Source organism: Euprymna scolopes, chromosome 42 (genome assembly GCF_053919585.1).
Source record: "Euprymna scolopes isolate OS-2025 chromosome 42, ASM5391958v1, whole genome shotgun sequence".
NCBI lineage: Eukaryota > Metazoa > Mollusca > Cephalopoda > Sepiida > Sepiolidae > Euprymna > Euprymna scolopes.
The window spans coordinates 68,378,690-68,392,855 of record NC_136523.1 but is presented as its reverse complement, the minus strand read 5'-3'; the positions used below and the strand labels follow the sequence as shown (position 1 = coordinate 68,392,855).

The 14,166-nt window shown below is 27.5% G+C and overlaps 1 protein-coding gene across 3 annotated transcripts in view; it reads right to left on the bottom strand.

Annotated features, from left to right (window-relative positions):
- Positions 1 to 1,793: 1,793 nt before the first annotated feature.
- LOC145267126 (uncharacterized) overlaps positions 1,794 to 14,166 on the bottom strand; it is a 545,487-nt gene continuing 533,114 nt past the window's right edge. For all 3 annotated transcript variants that reach the window (XM_080123160.1, XM_080123163.1, XM_080123161.1), the window contains one exon: positions 1,794 to 1,832. In XM_080123160.1, the coding sequence (XP_079979286.1) occupies positions 1,826 to 1,832 (7 nt within the window). In that variant the 3' untranslated portion in view covers positions 1,794 to 1,825. The remainder of the gene's footprint in view (positions 1,833 to 14,166) is intronic.

The following is a 14,166-nucleotide window of genomic DNA, read 5'->3' as shown; positions in this document are numbered from 1 at the left end:
TGCCATGGCATCACTTTGACGCTCAAACATGTATCGAGGGCCTCCTGTATAAGTTGCCGGAAGTACAACTCGTTGACCAAACTGTTCTGGATTCCCATCCTCCCTAAGAATTGAATCTCTCAAGTTGCTATAATTGTCAGCTCTCAGGGTCTGTTGCTCACGCCTCAGGAACTGTAAACGTTCTGTTTCAATCTTGCAGTACACACCCACCAGCCATTGTTGAAATAGCCTTCGGTACCAGAGAAAATAGTTTCCAGGCTGAGTCATTAAATGGTACGAATAAAATTGCTGTTGGGTAACTTTTCGCCCATTGGATACCTTCATGTAGATGTTGTAAGATGGAGAACCATAGGGGTACATTAACGGGTACATTAAAGTATCGTAGAGGGGATGTAGTTCGGAGATCCGTTTTAATGTATCATTTCTAAAATGCAAGACAATATCCCGGTTAGCTGTTGGTTCATTCTCCATTAATATTCCAATCTCATACGTTGTTGTTGGAGCATTGAATCGCCGTGGATGCTCTGCTTGCGGCCTTCGGTCTTCCCTTATGACAACTTTATGTTCTACCAAGTGTTCTTCTTCAATCCTCTCCTTTGTTGTTTTCAGCTGACAAATGAAGCTGTTGTTCTCATGTAAAAATTCAGTCAGACTTCGGAGAATGTCTCTATTGAGTCTACTGTCACGTCCCCGATTATGTAGTTCCTCTTCCAGACTATCCAAGAAGTAGATTTGAATAAACTTTGCTGTTTCATCTTCAGGTGGTAAAAGACTCCCAATCTGGTGGCAAACCTGGCCTCGAATTCTAAAAGAAGGATTCCACCCATGTACTGCCGCAATTTTGTGACTAAATGATGTCATTGCAAAACAATTGTTATAACTGCGTAGATTTTGCAGAAAATCTTTAGAGATGGGACCATTGCCGGAGAGCAAATCTTGAAGCAACTGAGGCAGTGGTGGAAAGCTATCAAGCAAAACTTTGCCAGAAGAACAACAACAGCCAGGGGTTTCTCCTTTAAATTTTACAGCTGAGCAATGTTGACATACTTTGTCGATTTTTCCTATATCAGCTGTAGTGAGAGAGTCATTTTTGTTATAGAGCAATCCTTTTCTATTGCAGTGTTCTATTTCATGGTGTCTCAAAGCAGTCATTCGTTGTCTAGCTGCCTCGTTTTCTGTCAATTGCTGGGGCAAAGTCATACTCTCTCTCCATGCAGCCTCTCGTTGTTGCCCTTGGTATAGGCGAAAGCTTCGTTGGGTTTCCGATTCATTCTGATGTCGTTGAGCCACTCTCAACTGACCTTGTGTACGTCTACTTACCTCATATAATTCATTCGATCGTAATATTGCTTCTCTTTCCAGTGCATATCTTTGCCTTTCTTGAATTTCATCTTGTGATGAATTTAACCGCCTTACAGCATGTCTAGTTCTGTCAGCTTCACGTTGGGTTTCTCTTTCCAAATCTGACAGTCTTGCTCTCCTTTCTCTTTGACGTATTCTGTTAAGTTCTAGACGTCTTTCTTTATCTGAATTGTTTTCATTAGAGCGAATTGCAGCAACTCTTAGTCTATTAGCTTCCAATCTTTCCATTCTTTCTTCCTCACTTTCGTTTCTACTTCGTTTGGGTGGCATAATTTCGGTTTTAAACGGAATTGTTTAACGATATTAATGATTGTAAATTAATTAAGCGTAAAGGAAATGTATACTAACTGAAAGGGATGAACTATAAATAATATTTCTGAATAGTACAATTATAAACAATTATATTGTAGCAAAAATGAATAAAAGCGACCTACTTGTGACTCATTACTTCCGGGTGTAAACGTCACAGTCTAAAAGTAATAATTAAAAAAAAAAAGTAAATGTAAAATAAATGTAATACCAACTTAGGTTAACTAATATATGTAAATAGTACAATTAAAACAGTTCTATTAAAACAAATAATTACTAAGATCTAGGTAATTGTTAGTCTCATTGTTATGGTTTTAAAAAAAAAAATCTGTAAAAATAATTCTGCTTTTGTGAGTACGTGTATTTCTTGTAAATTACATAACCTTTTTATTTTATTATTTATATCTCTTTTAAATTTATATATTTTGTTAGTAAACTGGAAGAAATTCAGTTGAATAAAACCTTGTTCGTGTTCTTTACGTTAAACTCATATTTTTATAAAAGGTTCATCCGGTTTAAAGAAAGCACGAAGTTTAAATAAGACTGGAAATAACTAATTCAATATATAAATAGATAAATGAAATAAATATAAGCTTTAAGTCTTAAGATAGTAATAATCAAAATGTAATAAATTATTTGTAGTTCAAATCTATGATAAGACAGGCTTTCGAAATAGGCTCGACCAGAAAGATTAAATTGGAACGAAATTATAATCTCCGTGCCATTTTCAAAACAACCCCACAAAAGTAACGGTATCCTGCAGTTGGTTAAATGACAACGTTGGTTGTAAGAAAAATGTAAAAGAAAATGCGCTTATCTGTTTATTTTGAACTGTTTTATTTAATTTAAAAAAAATTGGTTATAACTGGAAGAGAGCGTTATGTTTTGGGGGTTGTTTAAAAAATAGAATGGAAATAAAGTTAGTTCCGTTTTAATTGTCTTTAATTGCGGCAAGCGCTAACAATATCGAAAAATCACTGTTCACATTCGAAATGTTAACTTTTATAGGTTTACAGGTTTGCTGACAAGGCTGGGGGTGTTTATTTAGAAAGCCATACTTAACATGGGGAGGTTGGGATGTTTAATACAATTATTTTACTAAATTGATTTTTTTCATTTAAAAATAAAATTATTTCTTTTTTAATAAAGTTTTATTTTAAAATATTTGTTTTTGTTTATTTATATAAAATTACGATAGTTGAATTGTATTCTTTCAATTATATTGGCAAGTAAAATATAAAAGATTAAAACGGAACGAAATTGAAATTTCCATTACATTTTCAATACAATCCCAAAACATAAAGCTTTCCTCACCAAAAAATTGTTTTAGCAGTAGAAGAAATTGATAATTATGCACTGTAAGAACCAAGCTGTAATATGGGCATTAAAGTAAAATTTTATCCAACTTTTGTACTGGGAAAATAATAATATCTACGAAAGTATTCAGTTGCGAAGTGTTTGAATATCAGATTCGTTGTCGGCGATTCCAAAACCTTGTAAAAAAAATATGGGGGGGGCGTGATTCTTGTAATATGATGTTTTAAATATTTTTTTAGGTTAAATTAAGGTTTCACGATATTTTGTAAATAAGCAGATCATCTAAATGAACAATATGAAAACTATTTGAAATTTTAAACTATTTTCCAGAGTTAACAATTTTTATTTATTTTAAACATTATTTTTTAGCTAAAATTGAAGTTTCACGATATAATTTTTTTTTAATTGTTAGTTGGAAGCACAAAATAAGTTACAAAACATCTTTGCCTTCATGGCTTTCAAAATAGTAACGTTAATATTTCAGAACGGTACCACAAATACCGAAGGAACTGAACTGTCTATATTATTGGTAAGTGGTAAATTTTCACAATATAAATTTATAGGAATATAAACAGAACAGTGATATAAAAAATAATTTTGAAAGAAATATTGTTCACAAACCTTTTTTAATATTAATTTCAATTTTTTAATGTTGTATTAACTTAAAATCCAGCAGTTGATAGAGCAAACGTAGATATGTCTGTAGGTTTGGTAGCGTGCGGAAAGAATACGTTATTATTTCGAAAGGCATTCGTAGTGTGAGGAGGGGGGTGGGAATTTAAATAAATATTGTGAAATTTCAAGTTTAGATAAAAAAATGTATTAATAAAGTTATGCTTAAAATAAATAAAAATTATTGTTTATTTTTGAAAATAGATTTAAAAAAAGTGTTCATATTGTTTAGAGGAAAAGATATTTTAAAATAGCGCGGTAAAAGAAATGCGTAAGCACCAGAAGTTAAAATTATAAACATTTTCATATTGTTATTTTTTTTAAAAAGGTAAATTTAATAATAAAAATAAGTGGAAAAAAAATCCAATAAAAAGAAAAATATCTATTACAGACAACATGTAATGACGTAAATCTCCGATTGCACAAACAGTAAACCTTTCAGATAATATACGTAAAGTGAAATAAATCGAATATAAAATTAAATGAAAATATATTAAATAATTAAATGTTAAATAGATTTTGTAAATAGTACAGTTGAAATGATTAGAATATTTCCAATATGTAATAAGGTCGAGGTAATTAGTTAAAGAGATTTAATATAATGTGATATGCAAATGAGCATAAGTCATTCGATATGGGGGTGGTTTGTAGACTAGTATATAAAGAAATTAGGCAAAGATTCTTATGTCTCCTATAACAGAAACATCCTAAAATGGGTTCTAATGTTTCTCTACCAGGAGAGATCTACCCTCTTACCTCCTTTATATTTCGTTGAAGATGGAGAGCTGTACACACAGACAGAAACACACGAACCCTATTACTTTATAAAAATATAGATGTGATTATATATGCATATATATATACATATATATATGTGAATATATATACATATATATACATATACACATGTGAATATATATACATATATATACATATATACATGTGAATATATATATATATACATATATATATACATATATATATATGTGAATATATATACATATATATATACATATATATATATGTGAATATATATACATATATATACATATATATATATGTGAATATATATACATATATATATGTGAATATATATACATATATATATACATATATGTGAATATATATACATATATATATGTGAATATATATACATATATATATGTGAATATATATACATATATATACGTATATATATGTGAATATATATATATATACATATATATATGTGAATATATATACATATACATATATATATGTGAATATATATACATATATATGTGAATATATATACATATATATGTGAATATATATACATATATATATATACATATACATATGTGAATATATATATACATATATATATACATATACATATGTGAATATATATACATATATACACATATATGTATGTGAATATATATACATATATATACATATATATATGTGAATATATATACATATATATATACATATATATGTGAATATATATACATATATATATACATATATATATGTGAATATATATACATATATATGTGAATATATATACATATATATATATGTGAATATATATTCATATATATATACGTATACATATGTGAATATATATATACATATATATATACACATATACATATGTGAATATATGTACATATATATATGTGAATATATATACATATATATATGTGAATATATGTGAATATATATACATATATGTATACATATATATATGTGTGAATATATATATATACATACATATATATACATATATATATACACATATATATTAATATGTATACATATATATGCATACATACATATATATGAATATATATACATATATATACATACATATATATGAATATATATATTCGTACATATATATATGAATATAAATTCATATATATATATTCGTACATATATATATGAATATAAATTCATATATATATACATACATATATATGAATATATATATACATACATATATATATGAATATATGTACATATATATATATATATATATATATCTATGGATATATATACATATATATACATACATATATATGAATATATATACATATATATACATACATATATATGAATATATGTACATATATATATACATACATATATATGAATATATATACATATATATACATACATATATATGAATATATATACATACATATATATATAAATATACATATATCTATATACACATATATATAAATATACATACATATATATATAAATATACATATATACTTATACATATATACATATATATATTAATATATATACATATATATGAATGTATATACATATATACATACATGTATATGAATATATATATACATATATATACATATATATATGAATATATATACATATATATACATACATATATATGAATATATATACATATACGTACATATATATGAATATATATACATATATATATACGTACATATATATGAATATATATACATATATATATATACGTACATATATATGAATATGTATACATATGTATATACGTACATAAAAATGAATATACATACATACATCTATATATATATATATACATGAACTCCAACAAAGTCAAGGGAGAAAACTTTAAGAAAATCATACACAAAGAAATGCAAAAATTAGGCCTAAAAGCAGACATATCAGCTAACATAAAGATAACAAACTTCCTGGACTTCACGTTAAATTTAGATAAAAACACATATTAACCATTCTTAAAAGATAACGCTACTCCAATTTACGTAAACCCTAAGTCCAACCACCCACCATCAATTATAAAACACATTCCTAACTCGATCGTAAGTAGACTCAGTAATAACTCAAGTAATGAAAATGCATTTAACAGGTCAACCGATATCTACGAAACAGCCCTTAAAAATAATGGATGCAAAAATATCGATATCAAATATAAGCAACAAAACACCAACAACTATAATAAATTTAAAAATAGAAGAAAAAGAACTATAATTTAGTATACGGCCCCATACAATCAAATGTTAAAAACAAAACTTGGCAAGAAATTTCTAGATCTTATTGAAAAACACTTTCCCGCAACCAACCCCTTACACAAAATCTTCAATAAAATTACCTTGAAGTTATCTTACAGTTGTTGCAAAAATTTAGAGATGATACTTAAAGCACATAACAAAATACTAAATGAAAACAACGTAAACAACAACAAAATAAACAATAAAAAAGTAAACACCATGACAAATAAAACCAACACTAGCAGAAATAATAATAACAATAATAATAATAATAATAATAATAATAATAATAATAATAACAAGAACAACCATACCATCAATAAAAATACTAATAACGAACAAGATAAATGCAACTGTAGACATCGCACACTTTGCCCAGTTCAAAATAAATGTCTAACAAAAAGCGTAGTTTATCAAGCAACAATGTTTGCGAAAGAAAACCCGAATTATAAGAAATATTATGTAGGCATGACTTCCTTAGATTTCAAAACCCGATACTATGACCACAAAAGTACATTCAGAAATAAAAAACACCGTAGAAAAACAACACTAGCGAATAAATAGTGGGAACTCAAAGAAAGCGGACATTCGCCAGTAGTCGAATGGAAAATAATTAGACAAGCTACCACGTGCAGACATTTAGATGACCCATGTAAATTATGCCTCCATGAAAAATTTGCTATCTTGTATTTAAAGAACCTCAAAATCTATTACACTGTAGACAAGAAATAGCAAACAACTGTGTTCACAAAATAAAACTTACTCTAGGATAGCGATACAAAATAGCTTTAAAACTAACAATAACAATAGAAAACAAACAAATAAATAAATAACATAAACATGAATATACATAAACGATCACACAGATATGTATATATGTATATATATTTGCATGTATGTCTGTACACATAGGTATATTATATATATATATAAAAAAAAGAAGGAAAACGTCTACATTAAACCACTAACCTAGTTCTAAAACAAATCCTTTGTTCGATAAAATGCATGCCCATTGGCTGATAGGAAGGGGCGCGGTGGATACTAGAAAGCTGATTGGCTAACTAGAAATCCTCAACATATATAAAAACAAGAAGCAACCACAGAATTCGCGCATAAGCCTGACAAATCCTATAGTGGATGAAACGCAGAATATTCAGTGTAGTTTAATCGCCATATATATTTTATAAATTACCTACATACATATATATATATGAATATATATACATATATATGTATATGAATATATATACATATATACATACATGCATATATATATATGAATATATATACATATATATATGAATACATATGCATATATATACATACATATATATATATGAATATGTATACATATATACATATGAATATATATATACATATATATATACATACATATATGAATATATATACATATATATATATATATGAATATGTATACATATATACATATGAATATATATATACATATATATATACATACATATATGAATATATATACATATATATATATATGAATATATATACATATATATATATATATATGAATATATATACATATATATATATATGAATATATATACATATATATATGAATATATATACATATATATATATATGAATATATATACATATATATATATATATGAATATATATACATATATATATATATGAATATATATACATATATATATGAATATATATACATATATATGAATATATATACATATATATATATGAATATATATTCATATATATATATGAATATATATACATATATATACATACATATACATATATATATAAATGATTATATATACATATATATATACATACATATATATATGACTATATATACATATATATACATACATATATGAATATATATACATATATATATGTATATATTCATATATATATGTATATATTCATATATATATATTCATATATATATATGTATATATTCATATATATATGTATATATTCATATATATATGTATACATTCATATATATATATGTATATATTCATATATATATGTGTATATATACATATATATATGTGTGTGTGTATATATATGTATATATTCATATATATATATGTATATATTCATATATATACATGTATATATTCATATATATATATGTATATATATTCATATATATACATGTATATATTCATATATATATGTATATATATTCATATATATATATATATGCATATATATGCATATATAGATATATATGTTTGTATATATGAATATATATACATATATATATACAAACATATATATCTATATATGAATATATATACATATATATGTATATACATATATATGAATATATATACATATATATATATACATACACACATATATATATGAATATATATACATATATATATATATGAACATATACATATATATACATGCATATATATATATGAATATATACATCTATATATACACACATATATATATGAATATATACATCTAAATATACACACATATATATATGAATATATACATCTATATATACACACACATATATATGAATATATACATCTATATATACACACACATATATATGAATATATACATATATGTGAATATATACATATATATATGAATACTAGCTGTACCCTGTCACGCGTTGCAGTGGCTCAATTTGGTGTAATGGAAAAATTTAATAAAAGAGAAAATGCATGTTTCTTATATTAGTACAGCAATCCACTGCAAAAAGTGAAAAAGAAGGCGAAACTGAAAAAAATGGTACTCTTGCAGAATTTGATCTGGATCCTCAAGAGTTTCTGTCAATCATTCATGTTTTGGACTTGACCAACAATCAGTGGATGAAGCCGAACGTAGCAAAAATGTTGAAACGCTAAATGCTTTTTTTTTTGTTGTTTTAAAAAATGTGATTTAGTAATTAATATTTGGTTGATGGTGGGGGAGGGGGGGTTACTATACACAGATTCGAAAAAGTCGTCCAAAAACAAATAAATGAAAGCAAAGGTAAGGTAATTTACGTTTCTACCTAATTGGATAATTGTTTAGTGTTTTTATGTAATGTAAAATGTTTAATGGGCTCAAAAAAACAGAAATGGTCGCGAATTCTGTTGAATACGTTAAGTTTGGGAAAGTAAGTTGAAAACTAAAAACTATACAAAACAGTGTCTGAAACTCACCGAACATATTTTACCATGACATAGGCTGGCATAATCGGTAGGTTTCTTACAGTATTTTGTATAGTTTTTTTAGTTTGAACTCACTTTCTCTAACTTAAAGTAATCAACAGTGTCCACCACCATTTGTAGCTTTCAAATACACCAATAAACACTGTTTTTCGAGCCGAATAAACGTTACATTAAATGAAAAGGGTGTATATTACTAAACACAGATACAAAGAAGTTGTCAAAAAATAAATATATAACAAATAAATGTTATCAAAGGCAAGAAAAGTAAGTGTTCTACCTAACTGGATAAGATTTTAGTGTATTTATGTAATGTATAATCGGTTCAAAAACATTCAATGTTTATCGGTATATCTGAAAAATACAAATGGCGGCAGACTGTATCGAACACGTTAAGTTTGGGGAATTTTTGGGAAAATGAGTTTAAACTAAAAAACTATACAAAATACTGTTAGGAACTCACTCAATATATGTTACCATGATGTAGGCTGGCATATAATCGGTGGTTTTAAACTTTTGCTCGATACAGGTGACGACTTTTAAAAATCGCTTTTAGTGATTACCTGGTTTGAGGATATTTGTACAACTAAACGGCAAATCTGCTCCAAAAAATCCGGTATTATTTTACTTTAAGGCCCGTTTCACGTTCATATATAACGAAATATTTTATTGTAGATTTCGGTGTGCTAAAAACGAATCTGCAAACCGTTTACGTAGCAAAAAAAAAGTTTTCATGACATTCATGAAATTACTTTTTCGAAAAGTGGGTGATCACTTTTCAATGTAAATTTAACTTAGAATGAGCACCCACTTTCTGGCCACCTGAGAGAGGGGCATTTTTCTGTTTCTTGGCTAAAAAGTTTTTTGTTTGATTTCTTTTGCATGGTAATAACCCCTGAACTCTGGGACTATTTTCCATTTAACAGCCGTAGCCTTCGTTTACGCTATGCGTAAGCGTAAACGAAAGCTGTTTAGCCAATAAACATGGGAAAAAATCCCCCTCTCTCAGGTGGCTAGAAAGTGGGTGCTCATTTTAAGTTAAATTTACATGGAAAAGTGAGGCCACTTTTTCGAAAAAGTAATTTCTTCATATCATAAAAACTATTTTTTTGCGACGGAAACGGTTTGCAGATTCGTTTTTAGCACACCAAAATCTACAAAAAAAATTTTGTTATTTACGAACGTGAGACGCACAGCCCTTAATGGAAAATTATATCAAAAAACCGGGGGAAAATAGTTTTCAATAAAACCAGCAAATGAATTCGATAGAAAAAAATGGATGCTATTTTTTTTTCCTTTCTGTGTGTTTCTTGGCTAAAAAGTCTTTTTGTTTGATTTCTTTTGCATGGTATTAACCCCTGAACTCTGGGACTATTTTCCATTTAACAGACGTAGCCTTTGTTTATGCTATGCGTGAGCATAAACGAAAACTGTTAAATATGTATTCGCGTACCAAACTGCCTTGTCAAAAAAACCTTTAAGCCAATAAACACGAAAATAAATGCCCCTTCCTCAGGTGGCCAGAAAGTGGGTGGTCATTTTAAGTTAAATTTAGATGGAAAAGTGATCACCCACTTTTCGGAAAAAAAAATTTCTTCAGATCATGAAAACTATTTTGGTACTCCTTGAGCGTTGAGTTCCATGGCGACCCACAGAATTATTTAATGGTCGTTCCCTTAGTACCCCCCTAGTCAAATTTCAATGCAATTTGCGTGTTCAGCATACTCGGAAACCTATAAATGTCGTCATTGAAAGGAAAATTGTGGAGGTGGACCTAATCTAAAAAAATACCAAATTATTAAACATTTCTCCAGCATGTTAGTGAAATTTATAATACTTTAAAAAAATTAAAAAGAAACAAAACAAAAGTTTTGAAAAAAAACTCACCTTTCACAAAAACAATTTAAAAAAAAAAAACACAAACTGACTAAATAAGTAAAAAAAAAAAATAATTAAAAATCTCGAAACTTTATTTTCATGAAAACAATAAAAAAAAGTCCTGTTCTCTCTATTTTTTTTTCTTTGAGAAACAAATATATTTCTGACTTACAAATGCGGTAGAGACTCATTATTTTTACTTTCTATGGTTTTGATATACCGCGTTTTTATTGCTTACAAAATGGGTGACTGATTTATCAGAACGTTGTAACTAAAAAGTGAGCACCACTTTCAAATGTCGAAATAATGATTTCTTTTTTACATTTTTTTTTTTTTAATAATCTGTTTAATTAGTGTCCAATAAATAATAATCCAGTGAAAAAAATTCCAAAAAAAACAACGTCGCCTTTCGCACTTTTACAAACATTTTTAAAAAAAAGTAACTAAACCATTTATTGATAATTTGTCACGTGTACAAACATTTATTTATTTACGTAGGCTTAACTCCTTTCATGAATAAGAAAAGTTTTACTCTTTAAGAATAATAAAAGGAAAAAGTTACTGAACATTTATAAAAGGACTTCTTTTCATGAAGGCCAGAGCAATAGTTGGCCGAAAATTCGTGAAACAACAACTAATAAAGATGAGAATAATAGTCCGCAATAAATAAAAATGGTGCTAATGCAGAGAGCGATCCGCACTATTTTTTAAATCATATTTCCACGTTTAAATAACGTTTTATGATGTTTTTTTTTTTATTTATTCAATTGTAAGGTTAAAGTACAGAATAGGTACAAAACATCCTTACCTCCCCATGTTAAGAATGAATTTTTAAATAATAACATTATTTCAGCACGGATCACTCTCTGCATGAGTAATCTTATATATAAAAAAAAAAACTCAAAAGCAAGCAACAAACTTTTTTTTTTTTTTGGCCTTATATAATAAAGAAAAGATGTGTAAATTAAAAAATTTGGAAGATAAACAAATGAAATATGTTTTTTTTTTGTTTTTTTTTTTACTTATCGAGTTAACAGAAAATGAAACCTTTCGTCAATTCGTGGCTGTGAAATGAATCGAACCGGAAGTTCAGTTTTATCAACAGAACAGATTCGCAGAAACGATTAAATAAATATATTTATTTTATTTAATATTTTAATTTTAATTAGGTAAATTTATTTTAATAACATAAAAACATACCTCGACTCTAAAAATGGGTTGTCTGAAAATTTCAAATAAATTGGTAACGTATAAACATGGTTTTATTTGTTTAGAACGAACCAACTTTACATTTTTATATATATAGATATATTCATATATATATATGTATGTATATATATGTATATACATATATATATATGTATATATATGTATATACATATATATATATGTATGTATATATATGTATATACATATATATATATGTATGTATATATATGTATATACATATATATATATGTATGTATATATATATGTATTCTTAGTGAATTAGTTGAAATTGAAAAGAAACTGATTAGGTCTCTTCAAAAATCATGCGAAAATGACGAGTACAAAGCTGTTGGTGCTATAAAGCGCAACCCTAAATATTTCTACAATTATGCCAAGAAATTCTCAAGTATTAAGTCAGCGATAGGTCCTCTCATTAATCATGCCGGGCAATTAACCGCTTATAGTGCTGAAATAGCCAGTTTACTTGCTGATCAATACGAATCGGTTTTCAGTAAGCCCATTAGACCAATACCGTCAAAACCTGAACCTGAACCAGATGACGACACTAAACCAATGCTTACTGATGTTACGTTTACACAAAGAGACCTGACCGACGCGATAAATGAACTCAGAGCCAACTCTGCGGCAGGTCCCGACCGTTTCCCAGCGCTACTCCTTAAGGAATGTAAAAAGCAGCTGGCTAAGCCACTATTCATATTATGGAGGGCATCACTGGACAAAGGGATAGTCCCAGCCGACTCTAAGCGCACTAACATTATCCCAATATACAAAGGTGACGGTCGATCTTTACCCAAGCAATATCGACCAGTGGCACTAACATCCCACATTACAAAAGTATTCGAAAAGGTCCTTCGAAAGTACTTGGTGGAATTCCTCAACAACCACAGTCTGTTCAATCCAGGGCAGCATGGATTCAGAACCGGAAGATCCTGCTTAAATCAGCTTCTAATCCATCATGATAGGATCATTAATACTATAGACAATGAATGTAATGTCGACGTGATATACCTAGACTTTGCAAAGGCGTTCGACAAAGTGGACTTTGCAGTAACCATCGAAAAGCTCCAACATCTTGGAATTGGAGGTAAATTGATCCTATGGATTAAATCATTCCTAACAGATCGCTACCAGACAGTTGTAGTAAATGGCTCTGCATCTCCCCCGACCAAAGTGCTATCTGGCGTTCCCCAAG